The following is a 27,441-nucleotide window of genomic DNA, read 5'->3' on the forward strand; positions in this document are numbered from 1 at the left end:
ATGAAGATAATTCCCAGGTAGGAAGCAGTCTGCTGTAGCCAGGAGAGGGCTAATGGATGGGATACATTCTAATTTGCCTAGGACATCCCAATTTACACCTGTTATCCTAGCATAATAATGATGGTGCTGCCCCCTTGTATGCTTAAAAGTATCCAAATAAATTAGGGGTGCCCAGCTGGCTCAGTTGGTAGAGCATGCAACTCTTGATCTCAGGGTCTTGAGTTCAAGCCCCACATTGGGCATAGAACTTACTTAAAAAAAAAAAAAGTGTCCAAATAAATTATATGACCAGCCAACCAGAAGACCACATGAATTTGGAAAAGTTAAGTGAGCTAAGGGCAAGAACATTTAGGACAAGAGCATAGCAAGAAATTAGAGTGATTTCAAGTTGCAGACAGTGAAGGATGTACTGAACTGAATGACATTTTATAAAGGCTATGAAATGAACCAGCTAGCCACTTCTGGATGAGCAATGTCATAAAAACCCTGATAGGTAGACATTTTCATCCATATTTTATAGATAAAAATAATCAAAGCTTAGATTAAATAACCTGCTCAGAAAGTTAGAGCTTAAAAAGTAAAACATAGTGCCTTTTTCTTGCTCCCAGCCATCTTGGCGGCTGTTCCTGGTTGGCCTTGCCCACACCTAAGGCAGGAAGACGGTGGATGCAAAGGAGACAAAAAAGCCACTAGAGTCTATCTACTCTGGGCTCCAAGTCATCATGAAAAGTGGAATGTATGTGCTGGGGTACAAGCAGACTCTGAAAATGATGAGACATGGCAAAGTGAAACTGATCATCCTTGTCAACAACTGTCCAGCCTTGAGGAAATCTGAAATAGATTATTATGCCATGTTGGCCCAAACTGGTGTCCATCAGTACAGTGGCAATACTACTGAATTGGGTTTAGAATGTGGAAAATACTGTGGAGTATGCTCATTAGCTATCATTGATCCAGGTGATCCTGATATCATTAGAAGCATGCCAGGACAGACTGGTGAAAAGCAAAACATGCAAAATTCTTCTTTAATGAAACTGGCCAGAGCTTGTTTATTTATTTATTTTTTAAATATTTTATTTATTTGACAGAGAGAGACAGCGAGAGAGGGAACACAAGCAGGGGGAGTGGGAGAGGGAGAAGCAGGCCTCCCACCGAGCAGGGAGCCCAATGCGGGGCTCGATCCCAGGACCCTGGGATCATGACCTGAGCTGAAGGCAGACGCTTAACGACTGAGCCACCCAGGTAACCCTAGATCTTGTTTAAAAAAAAAAAAAGTAAAACATAGCTAGAAAGCAAAACTAACTAAATATAAACAAGTAATTGAAAAAAGAAGTCAAAGGGGGAATATTTGGAAGTCACGAGAAGTCCTTTCTCTGATAACCTATAAGCATCTTGAGTGGGAAGGGAGAAATAAAGCACCCATATGATGACTTCCCCATAAGAGGGGGCAACCGCTACTACCAAGATCCTTCACTATAACTTGCAAAATTAGTGCTCATTAATTTTCTGGAGTCATGAGCTTCATTGAAAGCCACCCTTCTTTTCCCAAGAGAGAAGTAATTCTAGGAAGTAACTTTAGTGAAATGGAAAATAGACACTTCCACCCTGGGACACACCTTGACTTCAAAACCAGCTCACAGGTAGAGAAAAATCAAATATTCAGGGGCAAAAGGAAGTTAATCTTGGCTAAAATGAATGTCAGAGAAGATATTGCAATGAAAGACAAAGCAAGAAAGGGATGACCTAAGGAGAGTCTGGAAATAAATGTGTAGGACGGAAAATTACTCCGAAAGTCAAATCGAAGCGAAACAGTGGAGTGACACCACAGAGGCATGGGTAGAGAAGGTAAGACAAAGGAATATAAACATTTCATGAGGATGACTTAAAGGTTCTAAGTTGGAAAACGAGTTGACACTTGTGATGATTCCTTCAAAGTGAGTGAAAATTGCATTGTAGCAGTAAATATCCTTCAGTCTTTCCCAAGAGCTAAATAAGGTGCTCTTTACTATGTAATAATAGGAGTTTCACTTTTTACTGCCTCCCTCATTGAATGGTGTCTACTAAGCAATTATACTTCAGCTACGCTGCCTCTTTTCCCTTTCCCCTTTTCCCCTTCTTCTGAAGACTAGAAAGAGATGAATGCAACAGCACACAAGCAATGAGAATTTCACTTGAAGGCAATCAGTTTTAAGAAGCACTTTGCACAAATGTGCTGCATTTAAGAATGCTTTTGGTACGTCTATCTTTCCATGGGACAACCCAGCCCAGTGTACAGAAACCAAGAAACCAAGACTGACCAGTTGTGGAACTTAGGTAAATCATATACTTTCTCTATTTTCCACTTTTTAATTTATTTAAGTAATCTCTAGGCCCAATGTGGGGCTGGAATTTATGACCCCAAGATCAAGAGTTGCATGCTGTATGGACTGAGCCAGCTAGGCACCCCTCTGTTATTCTAATAGTCACTTTTTCTATATATATTGCATGGTTGGTTGTTGTTGTTTTGGTGACAAATTCTACACAAAAGTAAGGTAGGTATTGTTAAGGAATGCCTTGTAAATATTAAATCCGTTTTTATTTTTTATTTTTTTTAAAGATTTTATTTATTTGTTTGACAGAGAGAGACAGCGAGAGAGGGAACACAAGCAGGGGGAGTGGGAGAGGGAGAAGCAGGCTTCCCGCGGAGCAGGGAGCCTGATGCAGGGCTCGATCCTAGGACTCTGGGATCATGACCTGAGCCAAAGGCAGATGCTTAACGACTGAGCCACCCAGGTGCCCCTCCCTTTTTAAATCATTATAAAGGCAGATAAATTATTACTTTCTTTATTCCTTTCCTCTATTTTTGTAACAACCTAACATTTTATTGAATAAAGAGTCATGAAACTCAAGAGTTTGAATAAATGCTGGAGGTCAAGTTAAAATTGGTATTTAAGAAATAATTCAACTTCTATGGCCTCTTCTTAATTTACATATTAGTCAATCAATAAACAAACATTTGTTCAGTGCTTCCTGTGTGTCAGGAGTTATGTTGGGCTGTGGGAGGGGAGGCATACAAAGTACTCTATTTCATCAAATCAAAAACAGTTTGGACTATAAGAAGCATCTCAATTTTCTCAGCTGTTAAAATGTGGAAAAATATGCATCTAAGACGTGATTATATGTGGGTAAAAAACAAAGAGCTTCCACGGCGAAAAAACAATATATCCATATTCTACCCATATCCAAGTGAGTGCTAGAAACAAAAAGCATCTCCAGAAGTTTAGTGCAGCAAGAAGTCTCAAGGAGCTGAAGGTGGTGAGGGAGGTGCACTGTGTATGACACTGGCCTAGTTCTGCTAACGTATTTTCTATTGATTCTATAAAGGCATGGGCAAGAAAAGAACAAACTAAAAACTAAGATTTATACTTTCCCTCCTGAAACGTGACAACTTTAAGTTTTGTTAAGACTTCTGAATCCTGTAGTTATACCAACCCAAAACCATGATTTCTCTTGTGTTGGAAAATTTAACTTACCAACAATTCTGTAAATTATGAATTAAGCAAATACATACTTTGCTAACATAAGAAGGAAACTTAGGGGAAATGGCCCAAATCATTTAAAATTTGAGCCTGTAATAATGGATGCAAATACTTTGAGATAATAGTTTTGGCATCATTCCTATGCTGGGAGAGTGAAAATCAAAACCGTTCTCCAGTGGAAGTTCTAAACTATGTCTGCATCTGTAGCTCTAGGCTAGGTTCCCAGGCCACCACTAAGTCCCTGTTTCCCCACCCCCCACCCCAAGCTGTAAGTACCAAGACCTCCATCTTCTGATTAAAGAGGACACCAGTTGATGCTACACTTAAGAATTTAATCTTAGGACCACTGTTCATTCCCCCCCTCAAAGAACTTTGAACTTCAAGCTTCTTAGCTCCCACTACTGTCCTCTGCTGCATCTACTGTGACTAATCACACTTCTGCATGAAAACAAATACTTGTAGGACCTTCCAGACCACAGCTGACTTTTATTAAGCCTTTGTGTCCACTGTTCTCCAGGAGTTAGCTGTGACTAAATCTGCCAAGCTTCATTCTGGTTTTCATAGGTCAAAGCCCCAAATAGAATTACCTGCTCTCTTCCCAAATTTGTCCTCTGTGGAACTGTCATTCCTAAAATGCTCTACACTTCCTTAAGCCTAGTGTAATCCTTCTCCTCTCTCCCTACACAAACCCTCCATTTGCCCTCTGGAATTCCAATTCCTCTACACACTCAATCATTTCCCTGAATGCTCCTTCCACTTCGGTGCTTATTAAAACCTAGCCTTCTCTAGGACACTTCCCAGGCTGTTCCCTCCAGTGAGATCTGCTCATATTTTTCACACCTCTTTAGTGTCAGGAGACCAGAATACTCCCCGGTGCTAGTCAGAGTCCACTGCTTCCCCACCCTCTTGTAGAAACCCCTGCCACCCACTCCCTGATTGGTCAATGTAATCCACCTGCCTTCTGTGTGCTCATCGTTCACAGAAGATACTGGCACTTGGTTACTGTGTTCCTGTGTCCTGCAAGTCCTGCCATCATCCTAAGTGAGTTCAGAAAGACCCGCCTAATCTCTGATGTCCTCCTCCAATGCTACTTGGCCACCTATCCCTGCCACGCACACCCCCAGTCACTCCCTGGACCTTGTCATCATCACCTAAAACTCCTCTACTTTCTTTATTTCTAAAATCACTAATTCTTTTCCCCTCTCCCCTAAAATCACTAATTCTAATAGCCCACTTTCTTACCACAATCACCTATACTTCCAGCTCACTTATTACACCAGCCTGACTGCACATGCCCTTTCCCTTTGTTTGAAAAAATTATGGAGCACTTCGCTTCCTTTCTGTTACCTCCTTCCTGTCTTTACTTCTCTATTTATCTGGCTTAGCGTTCATGGTCCATCATTTCACTCGCTCTTAGAATTACCCTGAACTCTCTCCTTAAATACACTCTTTCCTTGTCTTCTAAGACACCACACTCCCCTGGTTTCTCTTACTTGTCCAGCAGGCTTTCAGAGACATTTTTACTCCCTTCTCCCTCCTCTATTACGAAACTTTTACATGTCGGAGTGTTTCAGGATCTATCCTAGGAGCTTTTCTCTTTTCATTCAATATCTTTTCCTTAAGTAATCACAGCTCTTCCTATGGGTTTAATTACTGTCAGTATGCATATGCTCCTCAAATTCACACTCGAATTCAGAATTGTTGTTTGAGCTCCAGATTGATATACCTGCTTACCTGACATCTTCAAGTGAATATCTCCAAGGGATCTCCAACACAGTGTGTTCAAAAGTAAACTCATCACTTTCCCATTAAAGCTATTCCTTCGAGAAACCCAAGTCACCTTTGACATCACCCTCTCTCACATCTCCCCATATTTAAATAATCTCCCCATATTTAAATAAGATCTGTTAATTCTATCTCCAAACTATTTCTCAAAATTTGTCCACTTTTTCCATCTCTACTGCCACCTCTCTGGTCCAAGTCATTATCATTTTTCATTCAATAGGTATTTACTCAATATCTACCATGTGCCATGACCTGTAAGTGCTAGAATATACAGCTGCAAAGGAGCCTCTTGCCTGGATCACTTAAATAATTGGTCACATTGAAATTATTTTTTCCCCCTCCAGTCTGTTTTCTGCTTTGGAAACAAAGTTTCATTTTGTTTTTTAAATGCAAATCTGATTTTTTCATCACTTGATGTATGGATTAAACTAGATTATGAATGTAAAGGACTTAGTGTCTGGCACATGATAGTCAATAAATGCTAATCAGTGGATATATGTTGAATAACTCAGTAAACGATTTTGGAATAACTGGCCAGCCATTTAGAAAAAATACGACTTTATCCCTACCTCACTCCTTAGACCCAAAGTATGTGGGGGGAATGAAACCATAAAAATACTCGAAGAAAACAAGGGGAAATATTTGTATAACCTTGGAGTTGAAGAAAGGCTTTCAAAACATGTCCCAAAAGTTAGAAGCCATAAAGAGAATCTGGTAACCACATACCAATGTAAACATTCTGCATAGTGAGAAAGGCCATACATAAGACTGGAAGACAAATAGCAAATAGTGAAAATATTTAAAAAAAATAGTGAAAAAATTTATAATACTTAATTAAAAAGAGTTAATAACAAATATCTAACTAGCTTCTTATAAATCAACAAGAAAATATTAACAACCCACTAGCAAAAGGTCAAGCTGCATAAATAGAAAATTCACAATCTAAGATCTACAAGTGCCTAAGAGCCTAAAGAAAATAAGAATAAAACAATAAGCTATTACATTTTACCTATGGGTTGGCAAAGATTAGAAAGACTGACTACATTCCGTGTAGGTAAGGAAAATGGGCACTCACCTGCACTTTAGGTGGAGCATAAATTTGAACAATCTTTCTGGAAACAGTTTGGCAATGGGGAACCTAATATGAAATATGTGTACCTCTTGATATAGTAATTCCACTTCCAGAAATTTACTCTAAAGGGATCATTTAAATGGTTCAAAAAGATGTATGCTGAGAATGTTCACTGCATAATTTATAAAATTGGAAATAGATATTTACTGAAACAGCAATGATCTTCTTTGGCGCTGTTCATGATACTGGGGATACAGAAATTACAATATAGAGTGAAAATTCCTTTTCTCATGGAGTTTACTTTCCAAGGGTTAGAAAAACATTAAACTATAAACAAATAAGATACTTTCAAATAGTGACACATGCTTTGAGGACATAAAACCGGGTGCAAGAACGTGACAAATTAAAAAGAAAAGGTGTTTTCATATATAACAGAAGAAATTTTTCCTGATGTGAAGAGCTGTGGAGCACTCATTCTACACAGGAAAAGGACATACTGTGTCGCAAGAAAACCAACAAAGAACAATTGAAACCAAGATATATCCTGATTAAGTTCCTTAGCTTTCACGATGAAGAAGGAATTCTTCAATCAAACAGGCTGAAAAAGCAGATCACGTATAAAAAGGAAGAATCAGGCTGGTCTCAGACTTCTCCACAGCGGCATTCAGTGGTTGCAAAGTTTCTAGGGCAATAAAGTGAGCCCAAGAATATAATATCTGATCAGGTTGTCATTTAAGTCAACAAGCCAATAACACACATTCTCAAACAAGCAAGAACCTGGGGAGTAAATAACATACAATCCTTCCTGAAAAAACAACTTAAGATGAAATCAAGCCAACCAAGAGATGAATGAAAATGCTGGGGTAAAAGTAAAGCAACATTCGACATCAGAAAAACAATGGAGCATGACTTCAAGGGTGTGAGGGGAAGCAAATGCAACCCATGAATTTTATTCTTAGTCAAGTTGCTTTTCAGGTAAGGCATACCTCGTTTTATTGTACTTCACTTTATTACATTTCATAGTTTTTTTATAAATTGTGGCAACCTTGCATTGAGCAAGTCTATTGGCGCCATTTTTCCAACAGCATTTGCTCGTTTTGCGTCTCTGTGTCACATTTTGGTAATTCTTTTTTTTTTTAAGGTTTATTTTATTTATTTGAGAGACAGAGAGCATGAGCAGGAGGGACAGAGGGAGAGGGAGAACGAATATCCAGCAGACTTTGTGCTGAGCATGGAGCCCAATGCGGGCCCAATCCCACAACCATGAGGTCATAACCTGATCAGAAACCAAGAGTCAGATGCTTAACCGACTGTGCCACCCAGGTACCCCTCATTTTGGTAATTCTTGCAATACTTCCAACTTTTTCATTATTATTATATTTGTTATGGTGATCTGTGGTCAGTGATCGTTGAGGTTACTATTGTATTTGGGGTGCAATGAACATGTATTATGGGGCACCATGAACTGTGCCCATATAAGATGGCAAACTTAATCCATAAATGTTTTATGTGTTCTAACTGCTCTACCAACTGGCAGTTCACCTGGTCTCTCTCCCTCTCCTCGGGCCTTCCTAGCCCCTCACACACAAAAATATTGAAATTCGGCCTGTTAATAACCCTACAGTGGCCTCTAAGTGTATGAATAAAAGGAAGAACTACACATCTCTCACTCTAAATCGAAAGCTAGAAATGATTAAGCGTAGTGAGGAAGGCATGTTAAAAGCTGAAATAGGTCAAAAGCTAGGCGCCTTAAGCCAAATAGTTAGCCAAGTTGCTAATGCAAAAGAAAAGTTCTTGAATGAAATTAAAAGTGCTACTCCAGTGAACACATGAATGAAAAGAAAACAAAAGAGCCTTATTGCTAATATGGAAAGTTTGAGAGGTCTGGATAGATCAAACCAGCCACAACACTCCCTTAATTCAAAACCTAATCCAGAGCAAGGCCTTCACTCTCTTCAATTCTGTGAAGGCCAAGAGAGGGGAGGAAGCTGCAGAAGAAAAGTTGGAAGCTAGCAGAGGTGGGTTCATGAAGTTGGAGGAGAGAAGCCATCTTTGTAACAAAAAAAGTGCAAGATGAAGCAGCAAGTGCTGGTGTAGAAGCTGCAGCAAGTTCTCCAGAAGATGTGGCTAAGATAATTCACGAAGGTGGCCACACTAAACAACAGATTTTCAATATAGACAAAACAGTCTTATATTGGAAGAAGACGTCATCTAAAACTTTCATAGCTAGAGAGAAGTCAATGCCTGGCTTCAGAGTGTCAAAGGACAGGCTGACTCTTGCTAGAAGCTAATGCAGCTGGAAATTTTAAGTTGAAGGCAATGCTCATTTACTGTTCTGTTTACAACATGGTTTACTGAATATTTTAGGCCCACTGTTGAGACATACTACTCAGGAAAAAAAGATTCCTTTCAAAATATTGCTGCTCATTGATGATGCACCTGGTCACCCAAGAGCTCTAATGGAGATGTACAATGCGATTAATGCTGTTTTCATGCCTGCTAACACAGCATCCATTCTGCTGCCCATGGATCAAGGAGTAATTTCAACTTTCAAACTTATTATTTAAGAAACACATTTTGTAAGGTTATAGTTGCCGTAGAGAGTGATTCCTCTGACAAATCTGGGCAAAATACATTGAAAGCTTTCTCAAAAGGATTCTCTATTCTAGATGCCATTAAAAACATTTGTGATTCATGGGAAGAGGTGAAAATAGCAACATTAACAGGAATTTGGAGGAAGTTGATTCCAACTCTCATGGATGACTTTGAGGGGTTCAAGACTTTAGCGGAAGAAGTAGCTGCAGATGTGGTAGAAAGAACAAGAGAACCAGAATCAGAAGTGGAGCCTTGAAATGTGGCTGAATTGCTGCACTCTCATGATAAAACTTGAATGGATGAGGAGTTGCTTCTTATGGATGAACAAAGAAAGTGGTTTCTTGAGAGGGAATCTCCTCCTGGTGAAGATGCTATGAAGACTGTGGAAATGACAACAAAGGATTTAGGACATTACATAAACTTACTTGATTAAATTGGAAGGATTAAGTCCAATTTTGAATGAAATTCTACTGTGGGTAAAATGCTATCAAACAGCATTGCATAGAGAGAAACTTTTGTGAAAGGAAGAGTCAATCAATGAGACAAACTGTCCTGTTGTCTTATTTTAAGAAATTGTCACAGCCACCCCAGCCTTGAGCAACTACCACCCTGACCAGTCAGCAGCCATCAACATCGAGGCAAGACCCTCCACCAGCAAAAAGATTATGACTCACTAAAAGCTCAGATGATGGTTAGCATTTTTTGGCAATGAAGTATTTTTTAATTAAGGTATGTGCATTTTTTAGACATAATGTTATTGCACACTTAATAGACTACAGTATAGTATAACTTTTATATGCATTGGGAAATAAAAAATTCATTTGACTGGCTTTATTGTGACATTCACTTTATTGTGACACTTGCTTTATTGGGGTGGCCTGGAACCTAACCTGTAATATCTCTGAGATGTGCCTATATAACAGCAAGTCACATTTGGATATATCCTTCCAAGTGATCCTCCAAAAGAAGCCATACCAACATATATCCCATTAACAGTATTTGAAAATACCTGTTTTCCTATACCCTCATCAGTTGTATTAAAGACACTAACAATTTTTAAATTAAATAGCAGTGATACACCCCTCTCATGTATCTTTTAAAAACTATAGCAGTCTTATGGGATAGGTATATCACTGCTATTTTAATTTTGTTCCCTTAGTTAAAAGTGAACTTGAACCATTTTCAAATGTTTGTGAGACATATTATTATTAGACATATTTTCTGTAACTTTTCTAATTCATATCCTCTGCCCATTCGTCTATTGGGTTGTCTTTTCCTTATTCATTATTAGGTTTTCTTCATATATTGTGGATATTAATCCTTTATTTATTATGTAATTTGCCAATATGTGATCCTAGTCTATCATGTCTCTCAAGTTTGTTGATAGTGTTTTTCTTTGTATAGGAGTCTTTTACTTAGTTAAATCTTTTCCTTTATAGATTCTAGATGGTATGTCTTACTTAAAAGGAGCATTTCAACCACATGATTAAAAAAAATATTTGGGGCACCTGGGTGGTTCAGACGGTTAGGCATCCGCCTTTGGCTCAGATCGTGATTCCGGGGTCCTGGGATCGAGCCCCGTGTTGGGCTACCTGCTCCGCGGAGAGCCTGCTTCTCCCTCTCCCTCTGCCTGCCACTCCCCCTGCTTGTGCTCTGTCTCTCTGTCAAATAAATAAATAAGATCTTTAAAATAATAACAAATAAAAAATATTCTGCTGTATTTCCTCCTGCCTCATAAGTTTCATCTTTTTCACTAAGATCTTTACTTAATTATCAGATTCACATAAACTAAGATTGTCAGACTCACATAAAGAATAGAGATATCCGAGGGATGTCTGGGTGGCTCAGTGGGTTAAGCGTCTGCCTCCGGCTCAGGTCATGATCCCAGGGTCCTGGGATTGAGCCCTGCATTGGGCTCCCTGCTCTGCGGGAGGCCTGCTTCTCCCTCTCCCTGCGCTCCCTGCTCTGCCTACTTGTCCTCTCTCTCTCTCTGTCAAAAAAAAAAAAAAAAGAATAGAGATATACTTTTCTATTGACTGGAATGCTTGAGACCCTATCAGAGGTGCCCCATCTCAATCTGTAAATACCTGAGAAGCAAAAGTAGTAAACCAGTACCCTGATGAGATTGCCAGACCTAGTAATTAAAAAGGGGGACTATTTCATCCAGGTGATCCAAGACGACAAGAATGCTGAGTATCTTTACTAGAGACATACAAGGGAAGAGGACTTCTCCTGGCCAGAGGAAATAAATAGCCCTGAAGCCTTGAAACGTTCAGGTTCTCCTGTTTCCAATATATTTCTTTGTTCCATGGTCAGTCCTGGATGCATTCAGCTAACATTTATCTCTGTAGCTTTCCTCTACGTTGAGTTGTATTGCAGACCACACTGAAGCTTTTTTTCCTTGGTTGTGTTCATACCACTGATTAGTAATCAAGTAACCATTCCCAAGGGCCTAGGAGACCTTGGGTTCCTTTCATCACCTGCCCATTAAGTTAAATTCTCTCAGGGGCAATCTTATTTGTAAGTTCTCAGTCCTAACTACAACAGCTTTATCTGGGAAGAGAAGTTTGAATTGAAGAAAGATTGCTGAACAGTTCAAGACAGTATATAACAGAGAATTGTGTAGTACAAGAGTTACTGAAGGTTTTTACGCATGGAAATGAGTGATGGAAGTGATGTGGACTGGTCTGCCAGTCACGGGGAGGCGGTCGCTGGAGCCAGGGAACTGCGGGGGACAATGAAGGTAGGGACACTAGTTGGGAGGCTGCTGTAATAATTTGGACAAGCCAGCTCCAAATTCTAGACCAGAGTCTCCACCAAATTCCTCTCTGGTTCCTCAGCCCGTAGCCCAAAGTGAATTCAAACCTTCAAGTACTTTAAAATATGTTGCACCAAATTATTGTTTGTCCTATTAATTTATTAAACCTCTTAATTTGGGGGCGCCTGGGTGGCTCAGATGGTTAGGCGTCTGCCTTCGGCTCAGGTCATGATCCCAGGGTCCTGGCTCAGCAAGGAGCTGCTTCTTCTCCCTCTGCCTCTCTCCCTGCTCAGGCTCTCTCCTCTCTCTCTCTCTCTCTCTGTATCTCTGTGTCTCAGATGAATAAATAAAATCTTTAAAAAAAAACCTCTTAATTTGACTTAGCAATGCCTTTCTTTATAATGATATCAACCATTATCAGGGGCCCACAGTGTGGCAGACATTTAAATATTTTTCTATAATCCTATAACAACCTTATAATGATTTACAGATAAGCCAAGCAAGGTTCAGAGAGTTTTAAGACAATTGTACAAGGTTTCACAGATAGAAAATGACAGTCCAGACATCAAATAACATATCATAAATTAAGAGAAGTGATTTATCTTATCACTTTTCTGGAAAACAATAATTATTTTTGACAAAACCTGAGCCACAGATATGCTGAAATAGTGGTCTCCAAACTTCTCAACTGTGCATACTTATCGGTAAAAAAGCCCACCCTCTCCCAATATATGTATATTTATTTCTAATTTACTACCATCTGCTAATACCACTTAGGGCAGAATTCATTATAATGTATGTAAATCCATATTTCAAATACTCTTCTTAATAATTTCAAAAAGTTTTTGCTGACTTCTTGTCAGATCTGATTAGCTTATGATTGTTTTTATCTGATAATCTGTCTAAGAACTCCCACTAGGAGTAGAAGCGATTGATTGTGCTTGCATTTTTTGGTCTTCTTTAAAAGTCATGTTTTCTTTGTAGGAATGCTTTAAACCCTCTGTCCTTTCTATGAAGACATTTAGCTAAAACTAGTTAATATAATCAGTAAATCCTTTAACTGGGTACACGTTAACTGCAACACGTCTTAAGAACCTCTGTCAACCCCAATGTTTATAGCAGCAATGTCCACAATAGCCAAACTATGGAAAGAGCCCAGATGTCCATCAACTGATGAATGGATAAAGAAGATGTAGTATATATACAGTGGAATACTACTCAGCCATCAAAAAATTAAAATCTTGCCATTTGCAACGACGTGGATGGAATTAGACTGTTCTTGTGCCTTTCTGAGCACAGTGAGATCGTATTTTCATATGATCTCACTCATATGTGGAATTTAAGAAACAAAACAGAGAATCATAGGGGAAGAGAGGGAAAAATAAAAGAAGACGAAATCAGAGATGGAGACAAATCATAAGAGACTCTTAATCATAGGAAACAAAGAGGGTTGTTGGAGGGGAGGGAGTTGGGAGGGATGGGGTAACTAGGTGATGTAATGAGCACTGGGTGTTATATAAGACTGATGAATCACTGAACTCTACCTCTGAAACTAATAATACACTATCTGTTAATTAATTGAATTTAAATGAAAACAAAACAAAACAACAAACAAAAGCTTTCCTCTATTTATGGGAAACAGACCCATAAATACAGAGAACAAACTGAGGGGTTACTAGAAGGGAGGAGGTTGGGGGGGATGGGCAAAATAGGTGAAGGCAAGGGGGAGATACAGGCTCCCAAGTACGGAGTGACTAAGTCACAGGAATGAAAGGTACAGCATAGGGAATATAGTCAATGATATTTTAATAGCGTTGTATGGGGACAGGTGGGAGCTCCGCTTGTGGTGAGCAGAGCATAATGTACAGACTTGTCTAATCGCTATGCTGTACACCTGAAACTAATGTAATGTTGTATGTCAACTATATTTGAATAAAAAAATCCTATTACATATATATGAATTTAAAATATTCCATTATATATAGATATATCTATATCTATATCTATAAAAGAATCTCTGTCAATCCTCCATATTGTTGAATTTCCCGCTTCCCTTTAGGATACATCGTGTCCCTTCATGACAGGTGACCAGGTGACCTACCAAGTAGGGTGCACATGGACATCTGGGCCTTTTTGTTCACTTGTATGGTGGGTGAGCCTACTCTGTGCCTGGAGTGTGCGGGAGGACCAGGGTTTGGCCTGTTCATCTCAGTTTTAAGGTTCCAGAACTTAGAAGAGTCATAGCAAGACTGTAGAACTCAGGTCTGCTCCCTCATTTTCCTTTTCGCGACTACAAGAAGAGACAGAATCTCATACAGGCTTGCTGCTGGAAGAGGCTTTTAGGGGAAGCTTGTCAGAACCCCTTGTTTCACTTTATTTTTTTTTTAAGATTTTATTTATTTGACAGAGAGAGACACAGCAAGAGAGGGAACACAAGCAGGGGGAGTGGGAGAGGGAGAAGCAGGCTTCCCGCCGAGCAGGGAACCTGATATGGGGCTTGATCCCAGGACCCTGGGATCACGACCTGAGCCGAAGGCAGACGCTTAACCATCTGAGCCACCCAGGCGCCCTTGTTTCACTTTAGAGGGAGATGTGGGATGAGGTGCACAAGCCTCCCAATTCCATGGCCTGGGCTTTTCCAGGATCCTTCCAGAGGCAGGTTTCCTCACCTACTGAGCTCATCTCCACCCCATTACCACTTTGGGTCAGGGCCAAGAACCAGGATGTCCCCCCTTCCCTGGAGTGGTCACTGCACCCCTTATCCCCCTTGAGTTTCTGGGAGACCCAGATCCTGGAGGCACAGGGAGGGTGGGAGGAGACCAGCTAATTAGCCAGTCATTGTGATTAGCCATGAGAGCCACTCTTCCTCCAAAGCCTGGACAGTCAGGCAGGGGCAGAGCACGGGTGCAGGGCTACTTGCCCACCGCACAGATGTCCTGCCCCCCGGACAGTGCCTGAAACCCACCCTTCCCGCTCCCCTGGCTGGGCCCATATGCTCCTCCCTCCCATTCTGTACCCCTACCACAGGTTTCCTAGACTGTGCACAGAATGGCAAGAGAACAGTCATTCCCCCCACTACTCTTAGGTGTAACGTCTAGTTTTGTCAAAGGCGGGGGGGTGCTAGGCAGCCCTAGCTGCCATTCCTCAATGCACACTGAAAGACTGTGGGTCTCTAATGACCTGGAACCCAGCCCTTTCCTTTCCATGACCCCTATGGAGATGGAATTGTCTGGACTTCACCAGGAGTCTCCTCAGCACTCCACCATACACACCATTCCTGCCTAAATCCCTCTCTTCCACTCCCCTTCACTTTGAATGACTTACAAATTGACTTCCAAACACCCAGTTTGGGCACCACAACCACCCCTAGGCCCTCTCAAGTCTCTTCCCAATAAGTAACAGTAGCTAACCCTTAAAGAAGACTTATTATACGCTCAACACTTTATATAGATTAACTCATTTAATCCTCACAAGTTTGTGAGGTCGACACTATAGTTACCCACATTTTATAGTTGAGGAAATTAGATCACGGAGAAGCTAAAGCCCTCGCCTGAGGTCACCTCGATGGTTAATGGTGAAGCTGAAGTTTGAACCCAAGTAATACAGATCCAGAAGTCTGCCCTTAACCACTATATATACTATGCACCAAGATAAACCTTATATAGAGAACTGATGTTTTCTCCACTTTTGTAAAGTATGACTAAAAGCTTTAGGAAATATTATTGATCTGCATCATATAAGCTACACAAATTCAGCTTCAAGTAAAGTTCCCCCAGCTGCCTTTCAGTCAAATTGCTACTGCCCCAAAGGCCTTCCTACATGGAAATTCTGGAACTGCTGCTGCAAACGCCCTTCATCTTTCTCCTTCTTGAGACCCTTGATATCCTGTGGACACCTTCATTGGTGGTCTTGTCTGCTCTCAATGATATTCCTTTCCACTCCTCAAGGGAACACCTGCAGTGCTCACTAGCTGAATGTTTACTCCTCTTTCTGGAAGGAAGATGAAAGCGAGCAAGGAGAGCTGGGTACACAGACATCCATCAACTGGGCTTTTGATCTCTCTGCCCAGGGAAGCAGATTTCACACCCAAGCCAACTGCAACAAGTTTCACTAGTGAAGTTTCCTATAATATCCCATTCAGTCTGGAACTGAATCTGCACTGTGGCAAGTCCCCTCAACGCCATGCCCCCCAAGAGTCTAGGGCTGGCTCTGGGGTGATATGACAGGACAAACCATCAGTTCCTGTGGAGTTTGAACAACATCAGGCCCCAAACTCAGAGTTCCTACTATGTGCAGAACCCATCGTGTGTCCATACTTGCCACCACCGCCAGCATGGGAGAGATACTTGCTGGACACCAAGGCCAGCCCTGCCCAGGGCTCTTGCCCTCAGACCCTTGAATTCTGATGCAGGATCAAGTAGGGAACCTGGGCACAAGTGAAGAAACTGTCTCCGGGCTCTCGGACAAATGGGATTTGGTGAACGGATGAGGGCCCTGCCAGGAGGGGCTGCCCCGTGGCAGCTGGAGGGGAAGAGAAGCAGTCAGCGCAGGCAAGAAAGGCTGGCGACCAGCTGTGGCGGAGGCCAGACAGCTGGCCGGCCAGAAGAAACCCTTTAGGATGTCGTTCGGGCCCGAAACGCGCCCTCGACAGGGGAAGTTATTGCGACGCCCTTGCAAATATAAAGTGCTGTACAAACACTAAATCTAAAATGGCTAATAATTTTGTTATGTTTAAAGCATTCGTGTCAGGTAATTAATGTACTCATTGTGATCATTTAATTTTATGGCAGGTAGTATAGGGCTGGACAGAAATAGGGCTCTTTGGCCCAGTCCTCTCATTTCTCGTTAGGGAAGCACAGTCTCCCTGATCTCCTGCACCAAGGTCCTGCTGGAGGGGCTGCTGTGGGGTGGGGTGGGGGGAGTGCCTCGGGCGGAGGGACCTGGGCCTCCATGCTTCAAGGATTTCACAAGCCTTGGCCCCTGGTGCCTAGAGGCCCTAGTGCCCCCTGGTGGTGCCTGAGGTACCACCATTTCCTCAAAGGAAATTCCCAGCGGAATCCGTGAGGAAAAGAGAAAATTGTGATCTGCTATTGGAAACTTCTCCCTTGACAAGTATGCCTCAAGGCTACCAGGTGCTATGCACAGTAAAGGGGGAGCTGGCGTTGCTGTGTGGTGTTCCTTGGGGGGCGGGGGGGGCGGCAGAACCCCCCGTTCTGTAGCAGTTGGAGCCCCTGGGAGGAACCAAGAGGCCCAGCCTTCTTGCCCCCCAGAAAGTCCCAAAGGGAGGCGGTTCAGGCTCCAGCCCCCAGCACAGGCCACCATGGAGCTCTGTGGAGAGAGGAACTCCCGCTGCTCTTTGCTCAGTCTACCGAGGGTCCAGCTTGAAGCAGTGACTCCATCTTCCCTCTGTTCTCTATATTCCTTCTCCCTACCTCCCACCCCTCTGCCTCCTCAACATACCCTGAGCCAAGGCAACTACTCTCATTCCTTTCCCCAAATCTTCTCATAATCTCTTCCATGAGGAGCCCTTCCTGGTTAAGTAGGTTCCAAAGAAGAACCTCATCTTCTATCAGCTCTCAGTCCCAGTCTATATGCCAGCCTGGAGGGGGTCTCAGGAGGGGGTAACGCTGGCCTTGGCTTGCCCTGAATGAGCCCCCAATCTCAAACATGTCTACATTCACACAAATGCACAGAAAGCTGTCTCCATCTCGACCTCCCCATTGACCCTTGTGTGCCGAGACGTGGTGACCAGAAGGCTTCTCCATATTGGAAATATTAAGATTGGCTTGGTTATATACTGAGCCGTAACTTAGAGAATCCTTGAATCCTTGACTGTGGTCAATGCACACTCTTGTTTCTATCTTTCTTCTCTTCCCCTATTCTCTGCTGGACTTACCTGTCCCTTTAAGACATTGAGGGTATAGCAGCCTGCTTGCCCAATAACTAATATATTTATTGCTGACCCAGAAAGGTTTGGGATATATCCTTCATAGCGGCTTTCTTTGCTAAAATCAGCAGTAGCTGCCCGGATGACCCATAAACTGCAGGTTACTTGGAACCACGTGGGCGGAGCCACAGGGAAGACAGTGAGTCCAGCCAGCGGACCATGGCCTTGCCAGTCTCAGAATCAGTGTGTGCTTAGGCAGCTCTCTGATAGGACCCTAACCCACTCAGCTGAGGGAAGGATACGACCACTGCCTTCCAGATCCGTATTTAGCCTAGAGCTCCATGTTCGTTAGCATGAGTCTCACAAAGGAAAATCACAATGCTACTACTCCTGAGGCATCACCATGCGCCAGGGGCTGTAGAAAAGCACTTTATATATATTGTTTCATTTCATGCACCCGAGCCTCCTATGTCATTGGTGCCATCTGTGGCTTCATTTTACAGATACAAGAACTAAGTCTGAGATTGGTTAAGCAGTTGACTTAAAGTCATATGGTTGCTGGGGAGCAGAGCTGGGATCTGAACTCAAGCAGTCTTTGGCAAGAATCCACGTGCTAAAGCACTACTCTGTATCGCCTCCTTTTGTGCCGGGTTGTCTGAATGCACTGGCCTTCCACTTTGAAATTATTATTGCTGTCTACTCTGTGTTGGGCACTGTGCTAAGCCCTTGGGAGGACTGGACATTATATAAGAATGATTGATTGGTTGAGGCTTTCCATTAGAAAGTCACTGTTGCAAGTTGTATTGGAAAGTCACTTGTACTGGATAGTGAATACCTGGCACATCTGCAGCTCCTTGCGAGGAGAAGGGGCTCTGGGTACTTCCTTCCGCAGTGATGACCGTGCTTGGTATCAACTGACTTTACTATTCTGACCACAGCTAACTGCCTCAGGGGTGGACACGTGACCCGAAGGCAGCCAATCTATTTGTTGGTCAGGAGTCCATGAAGTGGCCTAGCAAGAAATTCTGCTCCACAGAGTTACTGACTGGGATGCGGCCACGCCAATTAGATCCTTTCCCTTGGAAAATAGAAACTAACATTAATTTTAAGTGTTAGGTGCTGCAGAAGCAAGGACAGAGTACTAAGTGACTACAGTGGTGAAAAACAAGATTGGAGATCAATGAATGCTCACTCAGAGGCAGCAATGGAAACACCTCATTTCTAGAACTACACTGTATCCTGAACAACAGCATTTGCAGAGTTTCTATGGGCTCTGTGAAGTCTCATGGTGTGGCTATGTCTCTACTTCCTTATTACTTTCTATGTCCTCACAATGATCCCCTATTACCAACACAACCTCAGTGTGTTCTCATGGAATTCACAATTAAGTGGGTAACACAGACAGACAATGAAGCAATTACAACAGTGTGATAAATGCAACCATGGCGGAAGCCCAGGAGGCTGTGAGGGCACAGGGGAGGCACCAGGAAGCGTACATCTAGCCAGAGACAGTCAGGGAGGGCTTCCTGGAGGAAGATGAATCAGATACAGTTCTCATTTTACTCAAAGCAAAAATCATCACCCTTAAAATCACCCTACATAATCTGACCTTCTGTCCCCACATTGCCTTTCCAATTTCTATTCTTGTCATTGTAGTCCCCTTTTGCTCACCCTACTCTACCTTCACTGGCCTTTTGGGTGCTCCTGAAACACACTGGCTCCTGCCTTAGGATCTTTGCTCTTGCTCTTCTCTTTACCTGGAAAGTCTCCAGATATCCACTTGTTCAACTCTTACTTCCTTTAAATTTTGCTGAAATCTCATCTTCTCAATGAGGCCCACTTTGGCATCTGATTTAATACTGCATCTTGTCTGCCAACTCCTACGCCCAGGCAGTACTGATCTCCTCACTCCGCTCTACTTTTTCTTTATTCCTTAGAACTTATCATACTTACCATCTCCCAACATACTTAATGATTTACTTACTCATTCACTTACGGTGTTTCCCCATTTCCCCCCACCCCTAGAATGTAAGCTCAACATGGATAGAGGTCTTATTCTGTTTGTTGACTGTTGTATGTCGTGTTCCCCAGAAAGCAGATTCTGAGACAAAGATTAGTATGCAAGATGTTTAGTAGACTGCTCTTGGGATCAGCACCAAGAGAGGGAAGCACGATTAGGCAGAGGGAGAAGCTGAATTGTGAAGCAGTCCCAACAAGACCTCAGCCAGTCCCACAGGAAGCCCTGGAGCTGGGATGATCTTTCAAAAGTACCCAGAGTTGGGATAAGTGAGCTTGATCTTTATGCCCCAGTATTGATCAGTCATTGATGCGATTGCCCTGAGAAAGAGGCAGGACGTTGGGCAAAGAAGTTTTCTTCAGCTGCAGTCATCCCCCAACAAGGCTAACACTCCCAGCAACTGGCAGAATCGGTCCTTCATTCCTGAAGGGGGAACTAGGCAGCAGATCACTGCCTTCACTGCAATTGACCCTGGTACCGCTTGGATTCACTTTTTTATACTGGTTCTGAGGGCACCTCCTCCAGGATTTCCGTGGGCCTCTTTTCCCAGGGGAAACTTAGAAGAAGAAGGTTTGAAGAATGAAATAAAGACCCCACTGTTGGATCTGGTCTCAGGGTCACAGCTTATATCCATTATACTCCTCCTCTGCTCACAGTTCTAGGATCCTTTTGCCCTCAGCTAGCACATCTGTTGGTCTTGGTAGCTTAGCTGGTGGCATGATGTAGACTCTCATTCTTGGGGGATCTCAGACTGGTTACCATTCCCTTCTCAGGCTGGGGCTGTTGCACTTGTCCTTAGACCATCAAATTAGGAGAAGGGAGTACTAATAGATCAAGTATCAAGTGGATCGCCTGGCTGTTCCCATTGTGTAACAGCAGTCCTGCTGCCTCCTAATGATCTGAGCCAATTACCTCTGCCAAGATATAGTGACTTTTCCTCTTGCCTGTCGTCTGTGGCATGATGAACCCGAAGAACCCAGGCAGCAGGCATACCATATAGTTTAGTGGGACTCTTACTGTGTCTTCTAACAGAAGTGTTCCCCTTTGGGAATCAGCTCTTCTAAATTTGCAAAGCCCAGCATTGTATATTTCACATAGAGATCACTGGGAGTAATTGTAAATGAGGCTTTGGTTTCTGGACCCCACCGGGGATACATCTCCATATAAAGATCTTTGATTTAAAATGTATAGTGTGTCCTAGGGGGCACCTGAGTGGCTCAGTCAGTTAAGTGCCTTCACTTTGGCTCAGGTCATGATCTCAGGGTTGTGAGCTCGAGCCCCATGTCAGGCTTTGTGATGGGCATGGAGTCTGCTTAAGATTCTCTCTCTCTCCTCCTCTGCCCGCCCCGCCTAAAAAATGTATACTGTGAAAAAAAAAATGTATACTGTGTCCTAGAACAGAGTTTCTAATCTTGGCACTATTGACATTTTGGGCTGGATAATTCTTTATTTGGGTGTGTGGGGGAGGGGGAGAGGTTGTCCTGTGCATTGTAGGATGCACACCCCTAGCTTCTATTTACTAGATGCCTGTAGCACTACCTCTCCTTCTCCCTTCCTCCCGTTGCAAAAATGAAAAATGTCTCCGGATATTACCCAAAGCCCCCGAGGGGGCAAAACTCTTCCCAGTTGAGAGCCAGTATCCAAAAAGATGGTGCCCCATTCTCATAGAGTATCACCTCCTAGCTGGTGTTTCAGCTGGGCCTTCAAAGGGCCATTTCATTGTTCAGTTAGCTTCTGGGTGCTATAGCATGTGATAGGCTCATTCTTGCACCTCTATTCCTGTAAAGTAGGTCCCTTGGTATGACATGGTAGATAGCATATGAGATTGTATGCTGATGAACCAGACACTCTGTAAGCCTTCATTTGGTGGTCCTGGCTAAAGCCCTGTAGGCAGGAAAGGCCAACTCATAACCAGAATATGTATCTATTCCTGTCAAAGTGAATTTCTACTTCTTCCAAAAATGGAAAGGGCCCAAAATATCCAACTTGCAACCAACGGGCTTACTGATCTCCTCAGCGGGTGATGCCATCCTGGGGACTTAGCATTGGCCTCTATTACTGCTAGGCTGAACATTCCACAGTGGCAGTAACTAGATCAGCCTTGGTAAATGGGAACCCATGCTGTTGGGCCTGTGCATAACTTCCATCCACCCCTGCCATCCTAGTTACTTCATCCATGCATTCATCGTACTGGCACTGGGGTAACCAATGACAGAAGCTGGCTGATGTCAATGGGCTGAGTCATTTTACCTACTTGATGGTTTAGTGCCCCTTCCATGGTGGATAGTCACTGGTGGGCACTAACAAGTCATACAAGATCTTCACACTTTGTGCCCATTCTCATATGTCCATTCACGGGCCACTACCCCAGACCTCCTTGTCCGTGATCTTCCAGGCTTGCCCCTTCCAGCTGGCACTATCATTACCCACTGGCCCTGAGCCCATAAATATTCTATCCTTGAATCTCATTTCTTTCCACATAAAGTGGGTGACCAGGGCTCTGCCCATCGGGAGGATTTTCCCTCACCACTGTCTTTCAGCGTAGCCACTGTCCATTTCAGCTTGTTCCCACACACTGCATCAACCTATCCATAAACTAAGGTAGGGCTTTTCCCTCCTATTGCCTTGTCATAAGGAATCCCTCATACAAGCTGGGCGTGAGCAGAGGAGAAGCACTGGCACACCAGTGGTACATGACATGGGAGCCTGGGATACTGACCTGCAGCTTGCTTGTGCCCTCCATTTCTGCGCATGCTCAACCTCACATGTAGTCCTTCCATCTTAGGATGGATTGTTACTGGGCCTGCCTAACCTCATGACTCGGTGGATCTCAGAACTCAGTTTTGGTGAAAGGATGAAGTTTTAGGACCTGCCTGAAAAACCATGCAGCAGCAGGGGGAGTATGGGCCCACAGAGAAAGTTTGAAGGGGCACAAAGTGGAGGTGAAGGGAGAATTAAGAGATTTTCTCTACTACTGTTTTAATTTTCTCTACTCTTTTAATTCTATTAAATCCTACTCCATTGGTGTAACACTTTCTGTGAGCCAGGCACTGTACTAAGTTCTTCACAGGAACTGTTATGAATTATTAAATTAATCCATGCAACATATGAAGTGGGCACTATTATTATTCTTCACATTGTTATTATTCCCATTTTACAGAGGAAACTGGGACTTAGGGGGGTTAAGGAGCACAGAGTTGGTAAGGAAAGTCTGACTCCCAGGATGGTCTGACTCCAAGGCCTAATCTTTAAATCTCCACACTATCAGCCACTCTCTTCACGCCAGCTGCCTTGAGATAGAATGAGGAAAGTGGGTGCGTGTGTGCGTGTGCATGTGCGTTCTTGTGTGTGTGTGTGTGTGTGTGTGTGTGTGTGTGTGTGTGTGTGTGTGTGTGTGTATGGCAGGCAGGGGAGACTTTTCTAGGTCTAGCTGTGCTCTGCTATGCTGAAGAGCTTCAGGATTTTTACTAGTTCATCCATCCCTTCATCCAACAAACATTCAATGAATACCTAGTTACTATAGAATAGTAAGGAGTAAAGCAGATATCTTGCCACTATACCCCTGCTACTGTACCCTTAGGGAAGGTTCTCCTATACGGGGAGGGTTGCTGCTCAGGACAAGAGTAGAAAAGGGAAGGCTGTACTCATTGGCCCAGATAGCTCTGAGGGCTGGATGAGGTATAAGATGACTTGGCTGTTTGGCCCAAAGATGCAAACTGCTTTCCTCTGCTTTAAGAGCTGCCCCTCATGGGTCTGGTCAGAAGTGTTGACGGCCTGGTCCTCAGAGTTCCTTTAGTTATAGCCTATGTGTCATCTTCTTTTTCTTGGGGATCTCAGTCCTGATGTCTCAGCAGCACCCTGTCCCAATGCATCATTAGAGTGATTGATCACTTTCTGTCCCATGGGCCCAAGTTTCTACCTATTAAGTAACCACCTGTCTGCTTGCCCCCTGCGTGCATTTCGGAGCCTCAGTCTTACCCTGGCCCAGGGTTTTGTTGTTGGTTTTCTTTTTCACTCAGCCTGGAAATATTAACTACCAAAATAATGATAATTTACATTTAGTAAGCACGTATTGTGTGCCAGGCCTTGTGCCAAAAGTTCTACAGATGACTTCATTTAATTCTGCATCAACCCTACAATGGAGGTCCAGACCTACTGTTAGAAGTAGAGCAGGAGGTCAGCATACAGAAGGGGCTCTTCTGGCCAGGATTGTGCTTCTCCTGGGCCTGTCCTGCACAGTCAGACCACTGCAGGACCAACCAACCGTGCACCTGGGCCCACCCAACACAATGCCTGGGCGCACTGGCCTCACCCAACACCCAGGATCCGCAGCTGAGCCCCCGTGGTGGAGCACACAGGGCTTTTGGCTGGGTTCCGCCTGCCCCTTCCCTTCCCTGAACAGGCATCTCTGCCAGGTCAGTTCCCTTTCCCTTGGCTTCCTTTGTGCTCTTCCTGGCCTTGGCTCATGCCGTTCCTTCTGCCCAGAATCCCTCTTTTCCTTTTTCTGCCTGGCAAAATCCTTATTTTTCAAGCCTTGCTTTAATGTCATCCTGACCTCCCTGCCCTCCCCTGTCAGAATTAATTGCTCCCTCCTTTTGTGTTGCTCAACAGCACTTACCACAGCGAACTGTAGTTACTTGTTTCGCCACTCAGCCTGGGGGGAAAGAGAGGCAGAGGCCCGTTTTGATTCACCTCCTGGTCTCCGGGGCTCAGGGGCCGCCCAGTAAGTGTTTGCTGAAGCCCATTGGGACTGGGGCAGGGGGCTGTGAAGCTTGACTGGGGACGCCCCTGGGATGGGACCTGGGTTCTCCCTGAATCCCTGCTGTCTAATGTCTTTCTCTCTGGCTGGCCCAAACCGGATTTCAGAGACTATGACAGGATCCCCTCTGAGCACGAATAGGTCTGTCCTCTCTCCCCTCCAGATGACTCCCCTTCTTCAGTGGCCAGCCAGCCTGCCTGCCTCCTTTCCTGGCACCCCCTCTAGCCTGGTGCTCCCCGCTCTCCCCATTTAGCAGCATCTGCGGATTTCATTAACTTGCTACTTAACCCCTCTCGCTCAGATCAGCCCTGAAGATGATAAATCAGGCCCAGGGCTCATCCCTGCAGCGGCTAGCCTCTCCACACCCTCCTCTAACGAGGCTCTGGCTGCCCCTATTCATCACTGGCTGGCCTCCCTTTCTCCTGCAGTTTCATTGCTCACGCCCCCCCTACACCCCCACGCAGACGGTGTCAGTGGTGTTATGGCCCAGCCACTTTGGGGTGAATTCCAGACGTAGATTCGGGACAGACCCTGGAGCCCGTGAGCTTCCTAGGCCAGACCACCCTTGTCCCTGGGGGACTGTGGGCCTTGGCTTCCCTGGGCGGGGTCGGGGGGGTTAGCCCAAAAGCAGCACCCAGGGGCTGCAGGAGAGGGAGGCCCTGGCCTGGAAAAGTCCAGGAGGGCTAAGGGAGCAGAGGGCTCCCTTCCTAGCTATAGGACTGCCGAGGGGGAGGGGTGGCTAGAGTGGATGGACCTGCCTTCTCATTCCTTCCTTTCTTCCTCAAGACCTTCCACTCCTTCCCTGCCTAGATCTTCCCAAGAGCCCTCCTGTAGATGTCCTTCTCTGTGACGTGGCCAGTCTCGCAGGCCCCCATGCTCTCCTTGTGTCCTCCTAGGGCATGGGTGGCAGGAGGACTGCTGTAGCAGTGACCATGGTGGGGTGTGCCGAGCAGCACCCGACTCTTGCCCAGAGAGCTCCCCCACAGGGGCAAAGCTGCCCCTGCTCTGGGACTCCTTTCTCACCCTCATCTTTCTGGCTCCCCCCCCCCCTTATTTCTTGAGGCTCCTCTGCTTAGCTCAACCTGTGACCCCTCTAGCCTATCGCCACCTGTCACTGAGGCTGCCATTCTGCTCACCGGATGGCTCACCTGCACCTCCGTGGAGTGCTAGAACTGGCCAGCAGTGTGGTTTGTCTCGACTTAGAAAAATGGCCCCTTTCCCTCCCCCCCACCGCCCACAGCTGTTTCTCTTAAGCCCTGCCCAAATACTGTCTTTAATTTTCCTTTCTCCCTACAATTGCCTTTCCCTCTCTCCCTCAGGCCCCAGATCTCCCTTCCTGACTTCGCTTTCCTTCCCTCCCCCATGCCTCCTCTCCTGTTCTCTTCTCCCATTTATAGGCATAGACTCCCTAAAAGGGACCACCCCAAATTTGTCAGGGACCTAGCCCTTTTGTAGTTCTCATCGGGTTCCTTCTGGTTTTCTCTGCCTTTAGAGATCTCTCTGGGCCCCTTCCTATCACCTCCATCTGCCCTCATTGTGTCCCCTCTAACCCCCATTCTCACCTTCATTCCAGCCTTGCCAGGGGACAGTGTCCTGCCCACCCCCCGCCCCCAGTTCCCTTCCTACCCCTTCCCAGGCCCTGCAATGATCTCCTGTCCTCCTCTCCTTTGGCATTCTTCTTCTGAAGGGGTCGAAGCCATTGGATGTTCACTCAGCAACCCGCCCCCCGCCCCACCACGTGTGTTTTTGTCAGGTGCTATTTCTACAATGTCTTCATTACCTCCTAATTGGCCAAATCTCTTTTCTTTATTTTTCTTGTTAAAGACAGGTTTAAAGAACGAGTTCAGTAGCTCAGCCATTTTCAGACCATCATTAATTTCCCGCCTTTTTATTTATTAATGGGGCAACTTCCTTGCTGGTATTTCTTGTTCCCTGGACATCTCTGTAAAAGCCTGCGTGGCTCATGCAGCCCCTGGGACCAGTGCTAACTCACTCTGACTTTGTGCTGCCCTCAGCTGTGCTGGCATTCCCTCCACAGCCCCCCTGCTCTTGCAGCCCTCTTTGCTCAAGACCCCGCCACCCACGCCCCCTGGGTGTGGGTGGGGGCGTGGGTGGCGGGGTCTTGAGCAAAGGCACAAGAGCCTTTAGGCACAGAGCCTTCCCTCCTACACGTGGAGAGGACCGAGACTCCCGGTTCCCTCCTCCACCCCTTCTCCCTCCCCACAGTGTTCCTCTAAGCCCAACAACTGCATGCATGCTGTCTCATTGACTCCTCAAGATCTTCAGGACAGAAGGACAGACTGAAGCTCAGGGAGCAGCGCTGACTCCTGCGGGGTCACTTTGCTTCGAAGGGGTAGGGCCAGGATGTGAACCCAGTGTTACCTGGCCCCACAACTAGGGCTTTTCCTCTTTGCCAGCCCACCTCATGGAGGCCCTCAGAGAAAGGTCACGTTTAGGGTAAGTGGTGATCCAGAGGTAAATCCCAGGACCAGGGAGAAGGCTGCAGCACGGTGGGAGATAGAAGGCAGTGGCCCAAGGATTAGCAGGGCTGCAGGCAGCAAGCAGTATTGGGTGAGCGGTCTCCTTCTTTAGGCCCTGCCCTCTCTGGGTTCCACTTTCTTATCCTCCCACGCCAGTGAGCTGAAGGACTCGTGTTCTAATGGGGGCATTACTAACACGCGGGAGCAGCTATCTGGGGACGCTTTCTGTGCCTCTGAAGCCTGCGTCTGTGCCCTTTGCTTTTTCTGGGGCCGTTTGATTCTAGTTCTCCAGGAGCCTCAGCTCTTCTCCCCAGGTGAGGGGGTGGGTTCCGCTGCTGCCCACCAACCTCCGCCCACGCACGGGGGTAGGTGAGCACCAGTACGCACTGGGCTCCTTGGGCAGACAGCTACCACCCTAGAACCCAGGCCCAGGTCCAGGCATATGCTGACTCCACCAATGACTCCTAAACCTTCTTGAATGTGACAGATGGGGACTTCCGGTACGGTCTTGTTAAGATCTTTCCCTAATCAGGAATATTCCCATTATCCCCTAGGCTCTGAGTCCCGACT

General features: G+C 44.8%; 1 protein-coding gene across 1 annotated transcript; it reads left to right on the forward strand.

Moving 5' to 3' along the window:
- Nucleotides 1–26,628, forward strand: LOC114224169 (large ribosomal subunit protein eL30-like). The gene is made up of 4 exons (XM_028123214.1): nucleotides 1–17; nucleotides 656–1,003; nucleotides 26,407–26,486; nucleotides 26,618–26,628. The coding sequence occupies exons 1-4, from the start codon at nucleotides 1–3 to the stop codon at nucleotides 26,626–26,628; spliced, it is 456 nt and encodes a 151-aa protein (XP_027979015.1).
- The last annotated feature ends 813 nt before the right edge of the window (nucleotides 26,629–27,441 follow it).

The sequence above is a fragment of the Eumetopias jubatus genome, unplaced genomic scaffold, assembly GCF_037043125.1.
Source record: "Eumetopias jubatus isolate StellerSeaLion01/CBP00866 unplaced genomic scaffold, mEumJub1_p1.0 scaffold_4, whole genome shotgun sequence".
Classification (NCBI taxonomy): Eukaryota; Metazoa; Chordata; class Mammalia; order Carnivora; family Otariidae; genus Eumetopias; species Eumetopias jubatus.